The sequence below is a fragment of the Plecotus auritus genome (genome assembly GCF_963455305.1).
Source record: "Plecotus auritus genome assembly, chromosome: 9".
Lineage (NCBI taxonomy): Eukaryota > Metazoa > Chordata > Mammalia > Chiroptera > Vespertilionidae > Plecotus > Plecotus auritus.
The window spans coordinates 102785186-102804005 of record NC_137783.1 but is presented as its reverse complement, the minus strand read 5'-3'; the positions used below and the strand labels follow the sequence as shown (position 1 = coordinate 102804005).

The window sequence follows — 18820 nt, the reverse complement described above, 5'->3', positions numbered from 1 at the left end:
TGGCCTGGCTTTGTGCAGAATGGCTTTTCTTACAATGTGCTGGCAGCAACCCCTGACCCGGGCCTGTGCCAAGGTGATTCAGATTCTGCCTGAGTTCTGGGCGACCATTCAAATGCGTCCTGAGTTCCTCCGGGCCACTTTATCCCCTGCCATGCACTGAAACCCCGTTGTTATGGCAGAATTGATGAAGAGATCGGATTCTAAGCAGCGCTGCGCATGGGGACTGGGTGTCCTGGGGCTCCCTGCAGGCCTGCTCCTGCGGAAGGTCCGGGCGCAGAGCATGCTGGGAGCGCACCGCGCCTGCCCACCCAGTCACTTCTGTCCTTTGTGCGGGGTTTTGCTTTGTTTTCTGCGGCAAAGGCTTCCTCCGCCAGTGCTCCCTACGAAGCCGCTCCCAGCTCCGGTGAAGGGGCCGGTTAGTCACGGATTCCGAGTCATTGTGGAGGGACGGGGCGTTTTCAGTGCCAGAGCTCCCAGTGACCTTTTAAATCCTGAGATTAAAATCCTGGGGCATCCAGGGCCCTTCCTCCCTGGATGCAGGGAAGGGAGGGACCAGGAAGTCCAGGACTCTTTTCCTGCTCTCTGCTGAGGCCTCTTTGGGTAATAATGGTAACATTAATAGGGTTTTAGAAGTATCTTGGTATTTTGCTGGGTCTTTATACGAATCATCTAATGCACCATTCAAACCACCTGGCTAAAGTAGGCAGGCCCACCCACGGTGACCTCTACAGAAGGCAGGTGGTTCTTGGCAACAAAAGTTGCCACCTAGTCTAGGATAGTCAGGAATAGGAAATAAACTGGGAACACTGGGGGAGCTTCCCTTAAAAGTAAGGAGCCCCATTGTCTTAGCTCAGGCTGCTACACTTACCACCTGGGGGTCCTCAACAACAGACATTTATTGCTCACGTGGTTGGGTCCTTGTGAGAGCTCTCTCCTGGTTTACAGATGGCTGTATTCTCTGTGTCCTCACCTGCAGAGAGACTGAGCTAGCTCTCTGGCCTCTTCTTATAAGGGCGCTAATCCCATTCATGAGAGCTCCACCCTCAGGACCTAATCACCTCCAAAGGCCTCACCTCCAAAGGCCTTACCTCCAAATACCATCACATTGGGGATTAGGGTTTCAATATATGAGTGTTGAGGGGACACAAACATTCAGCCCATAATACCCACAGTTCCAGGTCAGGATTTAAAAGAAAAAGCTGATGACTCTGGTGGATGCTAGAAAGAGAGGAAGGAGAGCATTGGTGACACTGGGTCTCTGAGGTGACAGGAGCCAGAACTAGTTCTGGCCCAGTGCTCCTAGGCCCTGCTCCTGAGGGAAGAGATCACCTTCCCACAGTGTACATGGACCTTCTCAGCAAATGGGAGCAGCTGCACCAGCATGTCTATTCTTCTGAGTAGGACCCGTTTTCAGTGGTGATCTTCAGGGACAAAACAGGTGAAAACAGAGGGGCTACCTATATCGTGCCTTTGTGCAAATTTTAAAAACAAGATATCCCCTCCTTGTGTGCACTTCTTGGCAGCAGTAGAGTAAGCATAGGTTGGATTTCAGTCTGCACTCATCTCCTTGGCTGTGCAGGCTCCACAGTGTGTACAATGTGTACAACTCTCAGTTGCATAACTGGCAATGACAGTAGCATATTTAACAGATGCCAGCTCTAAACTCACTTGAATGGCAAAGCCAACCTGGGTCTCCTTTTTGGACTATTTGTCTTTTGGACTATAGACACTTCTAGTGTTCTGGCAACCTCTAGGAAGAGGGGAAAGACTCTAAGGGCAGAGAGAGTAAGACTTTATGCAAATAAGGCAGTAGGTGCTTGAGCAATCAACTGGACATAAAAGAAGCTTAGCCACAGTTGTCCCCGAATTGTGGAGATATTCCTGCAACTTATACTACTGCTCACTGAATGCTCTTCTGATTTTCATGTCTTCTATGTAGGTAGATACCAGGGATTCTCCTGGTCAGGCATAAGTTATTTTGGTTTATGTGTTTTGCTACATATTAGCAAGAGGACTTATGGTTTATACTTGTGAACTTGGACAGTGTGAGTCAGTTTCCCAGCATTAGGTCAGTTCTGGGTCAATGACCAAGTAAATACCAGATGGAAAACAGGCTTTAACCTGGGCAAAAGGTAGTAAATAGAGCTAAATTCAGGCGCAGAGAGCAAGAGTGCCCTGTTGAATGTCTCACATGACTGCAGGAGTGGGTCCCTGCCACTCCTTTACCAACCTTGGGCCACATCAAATTTCTGCAAATGCCTGTTTTTTCCTGCCCTCCCTTTTTCATAGGGCGTATGGACACTTTCTTGCACTTTTCTCACACACTATTGCTGTTGCGTGAAGCTAACCAGAAGCTGTGTCGGGGCAGGGGCCCTGCATGTTTCCATGTTCATCTTTCCCATCACATATCCCACTACTTAGACAGTACCTGCCCTCAGGAGGGACTTAATAAAAACGAGTGACTAACTGTCCCAGTTTTCCTGAGACTGAGGGGTGTTTCTTGGTAAGTGGAACTTTCAGGGGTAAAACTGAGACAGTCCTAGGCAAACTGGGATAGTTGGCCACCCTAAGACTTAGCATGGTTAAAGTTTTAAGTAGCAGGTGAGATGGAGGCAAAATGTGTGGATTCTTTTCCTGAGAGAGATTCAACTCTAAAGAGAAGACAGAGTACTATCTAGAAAGGGGAAACAGGGTTGAGCTTTTCAGCTTTCTATTTCCCCTCTTTTTTATTTTTAAACCATTCTAAAGCCTTATTTCTAGGATGAGAGGAAAAGTGGATGAGAGGATGAACCTGGAGATAGAGGAGACTTAGGATCATTGAAGGAGCAGCATCTTGTCCTCACAAAGTGGGAGGGGCAGGATGCTGAGCTGTGAGGGCAGGAGAAGGTCTTGCCTGTGAGAGAACTCATGTGTGAAGGTGGGGCTGGGAAATGGAGGGCAATTACAACAGATGTTCTCCATATTGTCAGGACGTGGCGTGAGGAAAGGAAGAGAGTGAAGGCATGAATGGAGATGAGAAAATGTTTGGGACAACCATTAGAGGATGCAGGAAGACACTAAAACACACTCCAGGCACCAAGGGATGCCCAGCTGAATTGGGGAACTGTGACTATGCAACATACAGTGTAATTACTGACGAGGCTACGATCCCCTGCCTGTCCAATCTGATACAATTACAAGCCTATTACAACACATTATTGGTCTTGGAAAAATATCTACCATTGCACTTAAAAAGAATGGTCAATGGGCACGTATGTGGCTAAACAAGAGATACAAATACTTTCTAACAGGCTGCAACAGAAAATGACGTAAGAGAGGAAGCAACTGTATGTTGAGCCCTTGGTAGGACTGTTATTAATGGGCACTACTTACTGTACTGTGGTAGGTGTCATGGTCAGGCACACATGTGCTCAGACTGAAAGGCAATGTGGGGAGAAGAAGAATCAGAGATGGGGCAATTGGGGGCTGCATAGGGGCCAAGCACACATTCTTACCATCATGGATAGCAGGGTGGTTTGGAGCCTTGGCCTCCTGGGACTTGAACTACTCTCTCCCTCTTGGTGGGAATTTATACATACCCTATTCCAACTCCCATGATAACCATTTGTGATAGTTACCAATTTTACCAATGGAAAGACTGCATTTTAATATAGCTAACTAATTGGTCCATGGCTGGTGAATTAGCAGAGATGAGATGTAGCTAAGTGGATTGACTTAGCCCCTCCCCTTGTCTTTCTTACTTTTTACCTATATAATAATAAGGATACTAACAATACCTAACCACAAGCCTTAGTAAGAATTAAATGAGGTCATTTATGTGAATGTTCTAGACACCCCACCAACGCTGCTTATATATTCTCCCAGCATAGAAGAATAGTGGTTCTCAACTAGCAGTGATTTTGACCTCTAGGGGACATGTGGTGATGGAGAGTGTTTTTTGTTTGTTTGTTTTGTTTTTGTCACAACTAGGGGAGTGCTATTGGTATCTAGCAGGTAGAGGCCAGAGATGCTGCTAAACATTTCACTATGCACTGGGCAACCTCCACGGCAAAGAATTATCCTGCCCAAAATGTCAATACTGGTGAGGTTGAGAAGCCCTATGGTACATAATACAGGGGACTGGAAACCATATACACTAACAAAACATAATAGAGCCCCACAAGTAACAGGCAAGTCGTGGTGTTAAGACACTTGTAGATCTGGATCCTGAACCCACTAGTTACTTTTAGCAAGTTATTTAACCTGTCTAAGCCTCACTTTCCAAATGGGAATAATAATAATAGTACCTACCTCACGGTATTGTCAAGAGACTCAGTGAGCTGGTGCTTACCTCAGTGCTGGCACATGGAAACATAGTGCTTTCATTATTAATGAAAGGCAGGGCAAGTAAGATGCTGGGAGAGAGGTACCTTGTTTTAGTAAACCAGGGAAGAAGAGGAAATTAAGAAACATTGCAGTGACACTATAGCCATCATAATTGTCATAGGTTATTGTTTTCCTACTGTGCAATTCTATCCTGGATGGTACTCATCACCAAATAATACTGATAAATTAAATGATTGTTGAATAATATTCTGCTAACACAATGGAATTAATCAGTTTCACCGCTTTGGAAGAAATTCTATAGACACCAATTTTCTGGAGTTACAAAAGTTCTTTTCATCGTTAATAAGACTCATTGCTATATTACCCTCTGGTGCTTTCTTAAGAAATGTTTTATTCAAAAGAAAGTGATTTAGTGATGACATTTTAAGTTGTATGCTATGGCTTGATAACCATTTGCTTCCCTACCACCCCTCTCCCCCCACCCAAATTCCTTTCTGAAAATATTGCAGTACTTTTGATTTGTGCAAACATGGACCTGGATTTTAAAATCTTCTGCAAGAGCATTGAGGTTTTGACTTTCTCAGATGTAGATATTCTTATAATCCTATCTTGGCTGCCTTGGACAGAGGCAGCTCTCCTTTGCAACATAATCAACAGGCAACATCTTACATTTTCTGGGTGTTGGTCACTTTTTGCATTTTCATCATTAGGTCTGTAGAGCTGAAGGGCTCCCCCATTCCTCTCCAGCTGCTCACTTCCCACCCAGTCTTTCCTCCTCTGCCCCTCAGCCATCCTGATGATGCTGTGTGTACACTTCGTGGCTGGGTAAAACATTTCTGGCTTTTCTCAAATCTCTCTCAGATAACAGATCAGCCCCCTCACTCCGGGGCCCCTTCAGATTCCATTCATCAAACCTGTTTTTTAGGGAACTTCACACCCTTCACCATTCCTTCCACTGGGGAGAGTGTGGGTAGAGGGAGTGAGGAAGCACAGTGAGGGAGAAAGGAACGGAGGGAGGAATGGAGCAGGAGGAGAGAGGGAGGGAGGGCGCACAGCTTATAAAGAAAAAGGCAATCATCAGGCGAATAGAGGGGCCAAAAAAGAGCAAGAGACTCAGAATTCTAATGGCTTCCACATAAGCCTTCGGAACCAATCAAGCACTGCAGCGGCTTCAAGGCAGGTTATGTATTTCCTCTCTGAGCTACCCAGCAAACTGAAGTGAGAAGTGGAGGAACAGTGTCATCCTCACCCTCTCTGATAAGGACATTTGGATGCAAGGAGTTTATAACTTGCCCAGGATGCCCCTCTCTGAGTGGTTGACGAATGGAAGAAGGAAAGGAGAGAAATGGATCACAGGTTTGCCCAACTTAAGCCTCTTATATAAGAGGTTTGCAAGAAAAGCTGAAGCAAAATCATCAGAGAGAGCAATGAGAAGCCAGAGAAGGAAAGAGGGGAAGGACACTGATTTGAGTGGAAAAGAAAGATAAAGATACGGAAAAGGGAGAAGAGCTTAAAAGGAAGAGTGACAGAGAAGAGACTCACCCTCAAGGACCAGCACAAGGGAGGTCAGCGGAGGTCCACTGGCCTCGGGTCCTTAATAAGTCTAACAAGGTAAAGAGACCACACGGGAAGCCATCCCAAATCCATAACTAGAAACCTCCGCTCCAATCTTTTCAATACAGGCTTTAATTCATGGTGCACTCAGGAGAGGGAGGGAGAGGACCAGGGCACTGTTTGGAAGGGGCAATTACACTAATATACACTGACCTTTTGCTGGAAAGCTGGAGTGGGGACAGGTGGCTACAGAAGCCACCTCTTGCCCCTTCTGCCATCCCCACTCCATTACCCAAACCCTGTCTTGGTGTCTTGGTTCATCTGTCCCAGTTAGAACCTGCCAACGGCTTTTTTTTTTTTTTTTTTTAATACTTGAGATTGTGATTAAAACAATGCCCAACTCCTCTTCATCTCTTTTTCGTGTTTCTTTTATTAATTGAAACTTTTAATCCCGTTTCATCTCCACGTGCATTTTCCAATGGTTCTTTAGTTTTGGGGGAGACCTGGAGTCTCCACAGCAGTCTCTCACGGAAGGGAGGGTACCTCGCGTCAGTCCTGGGGCCCTCCCTCCTCCCCCGGGTCCCCTTCCCAAACCCCGTCGGGTCTCCAAAGGCTGGAGTAAGCGGTGCGCCCGTAGCCCGCGCACAAATCGTAGGACACCTGGCGGGGGGGCGGCGGCGGCGGTGGGGGCAGGACGCAGTCTGAGAAGAAGGGGCCGAAAGAGGCCAAGGGGCCCGTCCCGTCCTCCCCGCCGGGGGAATTAACCGCGGCGGGGTACAGGAGGCGTAAGGGCTCGGTCAAGGTCGAGCCGCCGCGGGGGGCCGCCAGGGACGGCTTCTTGGTCGGGGGACAGGCCGGGGCGCTCCAGGGCTCAGGGTACGGTAGGCTTCCCCCCATCGCCGGCGGCGGCTCAAAGAGGCCGGTCTCCAGCTCCGGGGGTCCCCGCAGGACCGTGGCGCCGGTGGGGAACACATCCAGAGGCTCCGCGGAGAGCAGGACACCCGCCTCGGAGCCAGCACCGTAGTCGGGCCCCAGCAGCTCGAAGAACTCCAGGGTCTCGGGGCCCTTCTCCAGGTCGCACAGGTTCACGCTGCACCCCGACGGGCCGCACCCGCCGCCGCTCGTCCGGGACGGCTCGGTGAAGAAGGACGGGGGCAGGTTGCGGGCACGCAACGGGACCTTTCGGGCGCCGAGCACCGCCGTACCCCCCGCAGGGCCGAGTGCATCCCCTCCCGCATCCCCAGAGCCCGCTCCGACGAGCCCGGCTGGAGGCGCCGTCCCCGAACCCCCGGCGGAATCGGCGCCCCCGGGTATGTGGCGCAGCGAGTCGAAGAGCGCAGCCAGGCTCTGGCTCTGCAGGCTGGCGGCCGCGGCCTGCGAGGCGTCCCGCCGGGGGGCCGCCTTGCCGTGGGCCGGGACCGCGGCCGTCTGCGCGCTGGGAGTGCCGAGCGCCCGCTTGGCTGGAGTATCCGCGGCTCCCGGGGAGGGCGGGCCGGGGGGCGCGGCGCCCATCAGGCCGCTGCAGCGCTTGATCTGCTTCTGCAGGTACTTGCGGTGGTTCACCTTCCGCTTGGACTTGCCCGGCTTGTCCAGGGCCAGCTTGATGTTGCTGGACGCCGAGTCGATGAAGCTGAGCAGGTCGCGGGTGGCCTCGCGCACGTCCCCGCCCTCGGTGCCCGCCAGCAATGCGCCCGCCGGCATCCCGGGCTCATCGTCCTCGAAACAGCAGCCCTTGTCCAGGGCTCCGAAGGCGCCCCCCAGCCCATCCGGGGAGCCCCCGAAGCCGAAGGGGACGAACGGGTGGGTGCTGAGGAGCGCCGCCTGCACCGCCATCGCCTCGTCTCCCCGGTGGCTCGCAGTGCGGCCGGTGCGCCCCCACCCGGTTCCCGCCGGCTGCCCAGGCCTGGATCCTGGATCCCGTCTCGGCGCGGCCTCCTAGCTCCGAGCGGGCTCGCTGCTCGGCCTCCCGGGGGAGCTCATTAGATCTTGTAAGGGAGGGACGCAGGGAGGGAGCGCGAGGCGACCGCCCCAGTGGCGGAGGGGAGGGGCTTACTGAGCTGGCTGGAGGGTGGTGGTGGGGGTGGGGGGGGTGGTCTGCTTTTCTAATTTTCTGGCCTTTCCCAAGCTCATCGCTTTAACCCTTTAATTTCCCTTCGCCCCGCGGGTTTCTCTTGGCTAGTTCCCACCGCCAGAGGTGAGGATGGGACCGCCCCTCCGAAGATCTGGGTTTCACTCCCAGCCTTGGCAACAACAGCTCCAGCTACTGGGCACTTGCTAATGCCCTGTGATGTCCATTCTTTGCCTCATTTAATCTTTGAGCAATAGCCCTGTGGAGTACGTGTTATTACCACCATCTAACAAAAGAAGAAACTGAGCCTTGGAGAGTTTCAGTGAGCTGGTCAAAGCCATATCCAGTCTAATCTGACTCCAGAGCCATTCTAAGCCCTAGACAAAACTTGTGGTCTCACTTGGCCTCGTTTTATTCATTTGTAAGTTGGGAGAAAGACACGTGTGTCTCTTCAAACTCTAGCCTTGGTCTAAGACTCTAACTGGTGTTTCCACAGGACTCTCAATTTTAGTGCTCTTTCTTCTACTCATTGATTGTCAGAAATAATAATTGATGTATAGTAAATTGAGGCCAGGCTTAGCTCCTTTTTTATTAGTAGTAGATAGCAGGAGGCAAGGAAGAGAGGAGTTGCTCCCACTAAGCCAGCTGGTGCTTGAGAAAGAGCTCTGTATGTATAAAACTCTCAGCATCTTCGAAAAAAAATATGGGTTGGAATCTATAAGTCATACCATTTAGATTGTCCTTCTGGAATTTCTGTTGCATTTCAAGAATCACCTTGAAGTTCACTTAGACCCAGTTTCACCTGGGCAAAATCCTCTTGGGATAGAGAGAAAATGAACAATATGGTAAAACGTGGAAGATGATTCAGAAAAGACTTGGGTTCTGGTCTTAGACCCACCACTCAGTAGCTCTTGACTTGGGTTGAAATCCTTGCTCTGATAAGGATGGATTTGGGCAAACCAGTTGACCTCTTTCTTTGACTTAGCTTATTCATGTAAAATGCAGGTAAGGTTGCCCACCTCACAGGGCACTTGTGATATTTAAAAGAAACATGCTGTGGAAAAACTCTTATCTGTTGACTGTTCCATAGCCTGTGATGAGGATTTGCCTTTATTTCTCTAAAACACAAAAAAGTTACTTTCTTCCCTAACGTGTCTTCTCTATCACCTTGTGCTCATGAGGATTAAATGAGATCATATATATGAAGACACTCTTTGTGTTCTCTAAATAGGTATAGAGTTTTTGTAGGTTAGGTACAGAGTCTGCATGGGGGAGATATAAGCCATCTCTTTCAAAACCTTTTTCTTTAAGCCCCATTTTTTCAGGATATAGTAAAAACCATTAGTGAGCACCCTGAAGGCACACCTTACCAAAGAAGAAAGGCTGGGTGAACACTCTTCATTTAGGAAATGAAGTAGACACTTCCCAAGCCATCATAGCTTCAACAAACTAATCTTTAAATTCACATTGGCTCAATTATAACGTATCTTTCATTTGGATTTATACACACAGGACTTTGTCCTTTGTGTTTGGACTATTTCATTCTTGGTGATATTTGCATTCAGAAAAATTGTGTGGGCCTGACCTTGAATTGTACTTCTCACCCTTCAGATGTGGATGTCAGCTCTTTCCTTCCCCTTCCAGACAGGACCATTCCATTGAGCTCAGGGTCTGGCAGCCAAGAACACTAACTTTTTCTTTTTTCTTTTTTTTTTTTTTCAACCTTCTTTCAACTGATCAGCTCTTGCAAACCCCAAAACAGATTTCATGGGAAGATACATTTAATTGACATCTTTAGTCTGAAATACCTTTCTTAATACCCAAAGAGTTAGTTAAGCCCTAATATAATCATATTCAAAATCAATGGAATATGGAAAGAGTCATATGTAAAAGTCTCTAAATTTCCAGATTATGTGTGTCCTAAGCATCAAAGTGGATTTGGTGTTAGATGAAGCAAGGCTCAAACTCTGGCCTGCCATTTGCTAGATGAGTGCCCTTGTTTAAGTCAGTTCATCCTCCTAAAACTCAGTTTCCTCATCTGAAAAATGGGAATAGTCATAACTGTTCTCAGAGTCTTTGTGGGAATTATATGACACAACTGGCAAATAATGCCTCCAAATCTTCCCTTTTTTATCGGTACCATGGAGATCATCCCAACACTTCAAAATTATTTTGAAATGGTATATATGAAAGCTCCTGTCACAAAATATGGTCTCCACAAATGTCCTTGCTTTTGATTCCTTAGACACCACCCATTCCTTACCAACACCCCCCCCCCATAAAATCAGCATCAATTGTTCTTTCCCCCAACAAAGTGTGTGACTATTTTCAGATACAAGAGAGCAGTAATACTTGCAAGTTATAGACACTTAGAAAAAGGCAGTGTGAGAAGGTGATGAAATAAGAGCCAGATACTGAGATTAGAGAGCAGTCTAACCCTTTATTATCCAACTGACTATGGAAAAGTCACTTAATCCTCTAGACCTCAATGTTCCCATCTAGAAAATGGGAATAAAAGTGAGTGTGAGTGTAGTTGACCAGGCTATTGTGAAAATCAATGAGATAATGGAGTGGAAGTGCTTTGTCAACCATAAAGGTCCATATAGAAATATCAGGTTTTCATGGCATAAGTTCTGTAGCCTGATTCACAAAATTGATTTTTACACATAAAATATGCATCCAGTCACTCATTCATTCAACTGAAAGATATTGACACCAACGAGGTGCTCAGCACTGTGCTCCTATGATGAATTCGGAGATCAGAAGCCATGATTTCCACCCTTTCTGGTGGAAAGACAGACCTGCAAACAAGCCACTATCATGTAATATGATACTTCTCAATGGAAGTAAATTAGAGGTACAATCATTGAGGGAATAAAAGGACCTTCAATTCAGCCCAGAAAACTTGGGGAAGGCTGCATAGACAGGTAGTAATTGAGCTAAGACTTTGTGCCAAGCAAAGAAGCAGTATCTCTGGGAGCAGTCTGGGCAGAGGCATGGTCATATCAAAGCAATGGTATTTATTGACACTACAGATAATAAGGCAACAGAGAAAATGGCTTGAAATAGCTCTATACCTACAACGAAAATAAATCCTTGAAGTTTCCAATATCTAACTAAATTGTACATGTAGACCCCAGCTCATGGTCTCAATTGCTTTCTTCCTTGATCTTTCCTTTAGGGAAGAACTCTGTCTGGAATGAAATTCGTTTCAACAAAGTCAGTGGCCAGCTCCTGCCAGACCCATCAGCCCCTCCTCCTGTACCCAGAGTGAGCACACTCTCTTGAGTGGCTTTGACATCAATACATTTCACTTCCTCTGAGGCAGAAGGATCCCGCTTCAGGCTGCACTAAGGGCCTCTCTGCAGAACTCCAAACTAGAGCTCTTTTGCTCCAGTGATACCTAATGCTGAGCAAGTGGGATTAGTCTCCTTGGGAACCAAGCCCCCAGGGGCTCAAGAGTTGAACTCACCCCAAACTGTTTGGGAGAATTGAGATTTCACATTGTTCTTTTACACTTGGATTTCAGGACATTACCTAGACAAAAGCCCACCTGAGAGCTGCCTCCTTTCTTGTGGGTAAATATAGCAGCGGGATCAAAAGCTGATTTACTTATTTTGTTTTCCTCTTTGTAACTTTAATCATATTCCCTGCAGGACAAGCTCAGTCCTCAGAGATGTCAGGAATGCACATTCTTAAAGGGAGAAATAATTAGGCATCTTTTTTTTTTTTTTCTCACTCTCTCTCCCCATACCAATTTCCTGTCACTCACTAGTTTGAAGCCTCAAATAAAACAAATCAAGTCCTCAGTTTCACCACACAATTTATAAAGTATCAATTTCATCAAAAATGTTTCCTTACAAATTGTACACCCCTCCCAAAAAATGTATCTCTTTGTTTTTATTTTATTTTCTCATACTTTCCTCCTGCAAACCACATTCTACTAACACTCGATCTTATTTTCCATATTAAAACATTAGATATTATTCTGGTCACCTATAGTTGCATACCAAACTACTCCCCAATAGAGTGGCTTAAAACAATAGCTTTTATTATAACTCACAATGTTATGGGTCAGTTATTGGAGCAATGCCTGGTTGAGTGGAGAAATTACTATCAAAGAAATTTTTTTTAAAGTGTAGAACTGAAGGATTCTACAAACTGAAGGATTTATGGTCAAATACATAAGGAAATCTATTACTTCCATTTATTTTTCTTGGAGACATCACCTCCTTCTCTAGGGAATCTCCATCTCCTGTTCAGTAAAGGTGGATTGTCACTAGGCTTGCTATATACTATTGTTGTGATACCTCTCTTGGTCATTACCCAGGGAATTCTCTTTGCTTCTCTTCCACGATGTATCCCCTGTTTCTTTGGATACCCCCTTTTTTAAATATTTTCTTCATTATTCAGTGGGTCTGGAAGCATTTCCAGATTGAAAGAACCCATAAATATCTAGCAAACTTAATTATTTAAAAAAAATCCACAACACAGCACATCATTATGAATTTATAGAATATTAAGGAATAAATAAAAGATTCCAGGGAGGGGAAAAAAAACACCCATGAATCAGAATAGCATCAGACCTTTTATTAACAACACTGGAATTTTGGGGAAAAAAAATGGAAAAATGTCCTTGGAAATCTGAAAGAAAATTATTTTTTACTTAGAATTCTATAATGAACCCAATGATCAATCAAATTTGAGGATAGGATACCAATATTTTAAGATATATGATGTCTTGTAAAATTGCCTGTCAAGAAACTTTGATCAGGGAACCACTGAACAATGTGCTCCGCAACTACACTGGGAGGACTGGGAAAGGGAGAGGGGAGCACCCCACAGGTGGAAAAGGTGTAAGTGCTCTATAAGTAATAGAGTGTTCAGGACAAATGGTTTTTTAGGTGTAGCACGTATGAAAGATAAAAGGAAGAGAAAGCAGAATTGGACAAGGAATGCTTCAGAGTATTCAATGCAAATCTAAGACCTGTGAAAGGAAAGAGGAAGCCAAATCCAGTAGGGAAGGCCTCAGTTTTGTAGATCTGACAAAAGTCTCTACAAGACTACAGTGGTCATTTAGAGCAAAGATGACTCATTCAAGGAATACTGCACTAGGCAGAAATGGCTAGGCCTTTGTGTCACTTCCTTGCCCAATCACAGGTGGCAGCACCTCAAGAGGAGTGTGGCCTCAACTCAGAGGAGGGAGAAGAGAACGAGTTAACACCTGAAGGCTGCCAGCCATACTCAGAGCAGCTGGGTAAAGAGTTCTTTCTTGAAGAGGAATCAGAGCAGTGCATCTCCATGTCTGCCACATAAGATTATTTTCAAACATGTAGGTAAAACTAGAAAGAAGTCATTTTTAAATGTTCAAAGTGAGAGGAGAGATAATGTGGAAGAAAATTATAATACATCGCTATTTTCCTTTCTAAACTGTGCACATATTTATTTTAATAACAAATTTAAATTTAAAAAGTCATTCTATAGGAGCGTCTTCATTTACTTCACAATCACTCTATTCTTAGTAAAATAACACTATAATGCTAATAAGGATATTGTAACAATGTGAAAGGTATTTCTCCAGTGCCTTGTCTTAGCAACATATTCAGTATCCTGAATAGCCAGGACTAATCACTTTAGAGCCGAAATATCAAGATTGTTTCATGTTGAGGATAAGATAACAGCATTTTATGAATAGAACTGTGGTGAAAGCAACTGCTTACCTAAGGTTTGATTTTTATTTTTCCTTTTAGGTGATGATTCACACTTATCCAAGAAAGAAATTAAAGGCATATTATAAAAAAATATTTCAAAACCATATCAACATGCTCCAACAGAGCATTGAAAAGGATTCCTAGAACCAAATGCAGCCAAAAGTAGAATTGGAAGTGCCTTCACTGTCATCTACCAAATTAAAATAGTCAATTGTGTTATGCTTGTAAAATTAATATCTGATGGGATATGAGTTAGAAATCTTTATAATTGTGTCATTAGTCATAGAAAACCAGATAGACAGATAGATAAATAGATGCTAGAATAGATAGATGCTAGATAGATAGATAGATAGATAGATGATAGATAGATTAGGTAGAGAGATGATAGATAGATAGATAGATGCTAGATAGATAGATAATAGATAGATAGATAGATGATAGATTAGGTAGATAGGTGATAGATAGATAGATAGATGATGATAGATAGATAGATAGATAGATAGATAGATAGATAGATGATAGATAGATAGATAGATAGATAGATAGATAGATAGATGATAGATGATAGATTAGGTAGATAGATGATAGATAGATAGATAGATAGATAGATAGATAGATAGATGATAGATAGATGATAGATTAGGTAGATAGATGATAGATAGATAGATAGATAGATAGATGATAGATAGATTAGGTAGATAGATGATAGATAGATAGATAGATAGATAGATAGATGATAGATAGATGATAGATCCTAATGTGAGCAATTCCTGTCATTGATTCAGCTGTTTATTGTTACCACAATGAACGCAGACTCTATTTTTATACTCCATCTTCCTTGATGTGTTAGTTATCCTTCTCTGGGTGCCTCATGGTTGCAAGATGGCTGATTCCCTTCCAGACATCACACTCCTATTCTGAAAGGGAAAAGGGCCTTTTCCTGGAGATGCTTTGATTTTATGCAGAAAGAGAGTCCCTCCCCAGAGAAAAACATCTTCTGGCCAAAACTTGATTATATGCTTACCCTTGCACCACTCTATTATCATAGGAAAGGATATTACCATGATTTGTTTAGACCAGTCATAATTTAACCCCTGGAGCTGGGTAGGTATCTACACTTACTGAGATAAAGGGAATCTCTGCCTAAAACCTAGACTGATCAGTGTTCAATTTGCAGGAAGAAGGGGGAAGGATAGCTGTTGGGCGTATAAAGGACAAGATGCCTTGTTTGACTCAAATATCCAGAACTGTCTAACAGAACCACCAAACATCTGCTGTCATTCCCAACAACCTATAATTGCGAGTTAGAGCTTCTAATTTAGTATGAACAGAGAGTAAGAAAAAATGCTTAGTTACAGAACCTGACCTACAGTTCAAGCAATCAGATACTGATCTGGATATCTGCAAATAACCTGAAAAACTGATAGGAAATCAGTCTGACTGATATGAAATATTTTTATTACCATTTAAAGCTGTGTTCTCTTGCTGTAAGCCATGGTTAATTTTTTAAGAATTTATTTCATTTGCCTAAAATTGGTGATCTGTATTAATGGGTGTGGTATTTCTTTTCTGAAGTGATAAAAATGTTCTGGAATTAGATAGTGGTGATCTGTATTAATGGGTGTGGTGTTTCTTTTTGAAGTGATAAAAATGTTCTGTGATTAGATAGTGATGATGGTCATACAATGTTGTGAATATACTAGAAACCACTGAATCACACACGTTAAACAGTCAATTTTTATGGTATATGAATTATATCTCAAAAAAAAATTGGTGGCATGAATGTGTGCTGAGTTCTCATTAAGAGGTTCCCAGATGTCTGAAGTGTGAGGAAGAGCCCCAGAGGCAATCTACAGATGAGCACTAGATCTCTGAGGAGATGGGGTCAACAGTGAGGTAATAGATCTCGATCACCTGCTTCCTTCCAGGCAGTTTTTGGACAGTGAAGAGACAGACCCTGATTCATGTGGGCTGTAAAAGCTGTTATACATAATGCTGGACAACCACATTCATTAATCCAATCGATGAAATGATCAATTTGCTGTCTTTAACTCCTCTCTTCACAGAGCACAACACTGTTCAGATCCTAGAACTTCCAACAGAAGCTGTGCATCATCTCATATGCAAGGACCTCAACATTTAATCTATAATTGAGGGAAGAATCAGGCTTGTGGCAACACAGGGGACAGCGGAATAATTGCCTAGGTGGTCAGGGAAGGCTTCACGCAGGCCTGAAGGCTGGGGAGGAACCTGCCACGGAAAAAAAAAGGGGGGGGGGGCGCAAAGGACATTTCAGGTGAGGACACAGCCAGGTCAAAAACACAGAAGTAGGAGACAGAATGGTTTGCATGGATGGGAGTAGCTGGAGATAAGGCCATAGCCAGAGGAGAAGGTACTTGAATGCAATATCAAAATTTGGGGCATTATTATGTAAGCAATGGGGTACTATAAAGGATTTTAAGCACAGAGAATGGTCAGTTCTTTATTTTAGAAATATTATTCTGTGATATGATGTAATGGAATATATTTGGTAATTAAAAAAGTACAAACTACCCTGCAACTACATGGTTGAATCTGATAAGCATTACCTTGGGCCAAATAAGCCAGAGGTAAAGGAGTGCACACTGTACTTAGATTCCACTTATATGAAACCCTAGCACAGGAAAACCAGTTTATGGTGCTGGAAATCAGAATAGCGGTTGCCTGTGGGGGAAGGGGTTGACTGAAAGGGGGACATGTTGGCTACCGGGGCATATGCATTTGTCAAAACTCAAGGAACTGTACACTTAAGATCTGTCATGTCCGTGTTTGTACATTATGCATAAAACACAAAAGGAAAGAAATCTCACTGGCGTTAGTATGCACGATGGATTGGCAGAGAGCAAGGTTGAAGAAGATTAACCTGCCTTTTATTCTTTTCTGTTATGTATTTCACTCAGGCCCTGCTCAGTCATGTGGTCAGTCCACTGTAGGCCTAAGCAGATGAGTCCAGGAGGGAGCTGAAAATACCCGATTTCCAAATAGCGATTGCACCCCTTCCTTTTCCTAGAAATGGGAAAAATTACACAAGACCCTCCACGTGGAATCTTTTTTGTTCAGACATCATTCAAATACCTGGTATCTTACTCCTCTTAGAAGCACTAGACTTCAGTTGAATCAGTGTGGAACAATTCCATCTGAACACAGTTTTTAAGGCCGCTTTGAGACCATAGAGGTTTACACCAAAAGGGGACAAGGGCAGACACCCGACACCCAGGGCCTCAGCAAAGGAGGGTAACTTGAGCAGCCCTCAGCCCAATATCCGGTGTGGCAGACAGAAATGCTTAAAGACCTAGATCCTATTATATGAGGTTGAATTCATTCAATTAAACAGCTAAGTAGCTCGCTCAGCCCAGCCGCTGGAACACTTCTCTGAGGAGTGCTAAAACAAGGGTCTGAGGGGCAGCTGAAGTTTTCTTTCTCTTGTGTGAGGCCAGCTGGGGTTGCCTAGCACAGGGCCAAGCTGGGGAGGGCCAACATCGCATAATTGCATTAAACCTGCCTGGTCTTTCAGGAAAGCACTTCCTGAAGGTATCAAGGAGGAAATGAGTTAAGGGGAAGCTTTTCAAATCTTAGGATACCACACCTATCTTTCAATCCCCCTGCCTCAACCCCTCAAAAACACTTTAATGAAAAGAAAATCTGAATTTAAGTGCCCCTTTGTGTTAGTTTTGCTATATTATACTTGGTCTTTCCTCATTATGATTAAAGTGACTTTTGTTAGGCATAGCATTTGGGACAGCAGGAAATAGATTATATTTCTGTAAGATAGAACCAGGCTATCACTAATTCCATTGTACTTTCTGAGTATTCTATTCTGCTTTCAAAATCCACATTAAAGAGTAATGCCTCTCAAAAAGCCCTCCTGATTCTTTGTTACCACCAACTCAGGCTGTCATATCTCCCTCCCTCATGCTTCCCCTATACTTTATCATTTTTATGGCACTCCTTCATCTGTCCATTCCCCCAACAAGCATTTATTGAGTTCCTACCTTATATTTAAAGCAGCATTGGGCACTTTCACATATTATTCATTTAATCCTCACAATAACCTTTTCAGGTAGTTAATATCATCCCCATTTTATTGAAGACACCTAAACTCACAGAGCTGAGGAGCTGGATGAAGGTCAAACAGCTGGTACTACAGTACTTAGCTTTAAATCTAAATCTGATGCCCAGTCTGCCTTGAATCACCTAGTACTTGTCTATCATCACTACTTAGTAAATATCTATTGGGACCTACTATGTGTGAGGCTCCATCTTAAGCACCAAGGATGCACACATCAAGTCCTGGTCCTAAGAAGAGAGACGTATTTCTTATGATTTATTTGAGTCCAGCAGTCATGCCATTTATTTATTCATTCATCAGACATTTGCTGAGCACCTGCTATATCCTATGTACATCATGCTCTAGGCATAGAGAAATGGCATAGATGTGCTTCCTGTCCTCAGGACAGTGTTTGAATAGAGGCACAAGCAGACTGTCACTGGAGCACACAGGGGAGAGTAAATCATTGTGTATGGGAAGTTTGGAGAAGGCTTATAAAGAAGATGCCATTGACTGGGGCCATAAAGGATAAGGAGAGTTTCTGATAGGTTAAAAAAAAAAAAAAAGACAGCGACGGGGGTAGGAATCCTAGAGAGAGTCCTTATGAGCCAGGACATGGAGGTATAAAGCTGCAGGGTAGTATCAGGGTAATTTAAATGGTACTCTGTGGCTGGAATGTAGAGTGTGAGGCAGGGAGTAGAGGAAGATTGCAAAGTATACCTCAAATACTGTGCAAAGGAGCATAGATTTGGTCGTATGGAAATGGAGAGATTTCTGAGCAAAGGAACTTATCTTTCCTTGTGTTCCCTGGCATGTGGCACACTGCCTTATTCTTGGTAGCAGTTTTTAGCATTTGTCACTTTCCTGGCACCAGAAAAGACTCTGGCCCCCAACCTGATGCCATGCTCTGTTTACACAAGCCAAACAATGCCCATGCTCTTGCATATAGCAATTTTCTCGCCAGCCCCTCTGCCAAGGCATCCCAGATCTCAGAGCAATCTTTCTCTTTTATCCAAGGCCAAATTGCTGCCTTCATGTTATTGTCACTGCTACAGACTCTGCTAATTTCTCCTT

At 44.4% G+C, this 18820-nt stretch overlaps 1 protein-coding gene across 1 annotated transcript; it reads right to left on the bottom strand.

Moving 5' to 3' along the window:
- Nucleotides 1-4704: 4704 nt before the first annotated feature.
- On the bottom strand, nucleotides 4705-7852 carry FAM181B (family with sequence similarity 181 member B). The gene has a single exon (XM_080640147.1). The coding sequence runs from the start codon at nucleotides 7711-7713 to the stop codon at nucleotides 6430-6432; it is 1284 nt and encodes a 427-aa protein (XP_080496273.1). The 5' UTR covers nucleotides 7714-7852; the 3' UTR covers nucleotides 4705-6429.
- Nucleotides 7853-18820: the final 10968 nt, after the last annotated feature.

Excerpts from the sequence above, each read along its gene's own strand:
- FAM181B (XM_080640147.1), bottom strand. The coding sequence starts at position 7,713 with ATGGCGGTGCAGGCGGCGCTCCTCAGCACCCACCCGTTCGTCCCCTTC.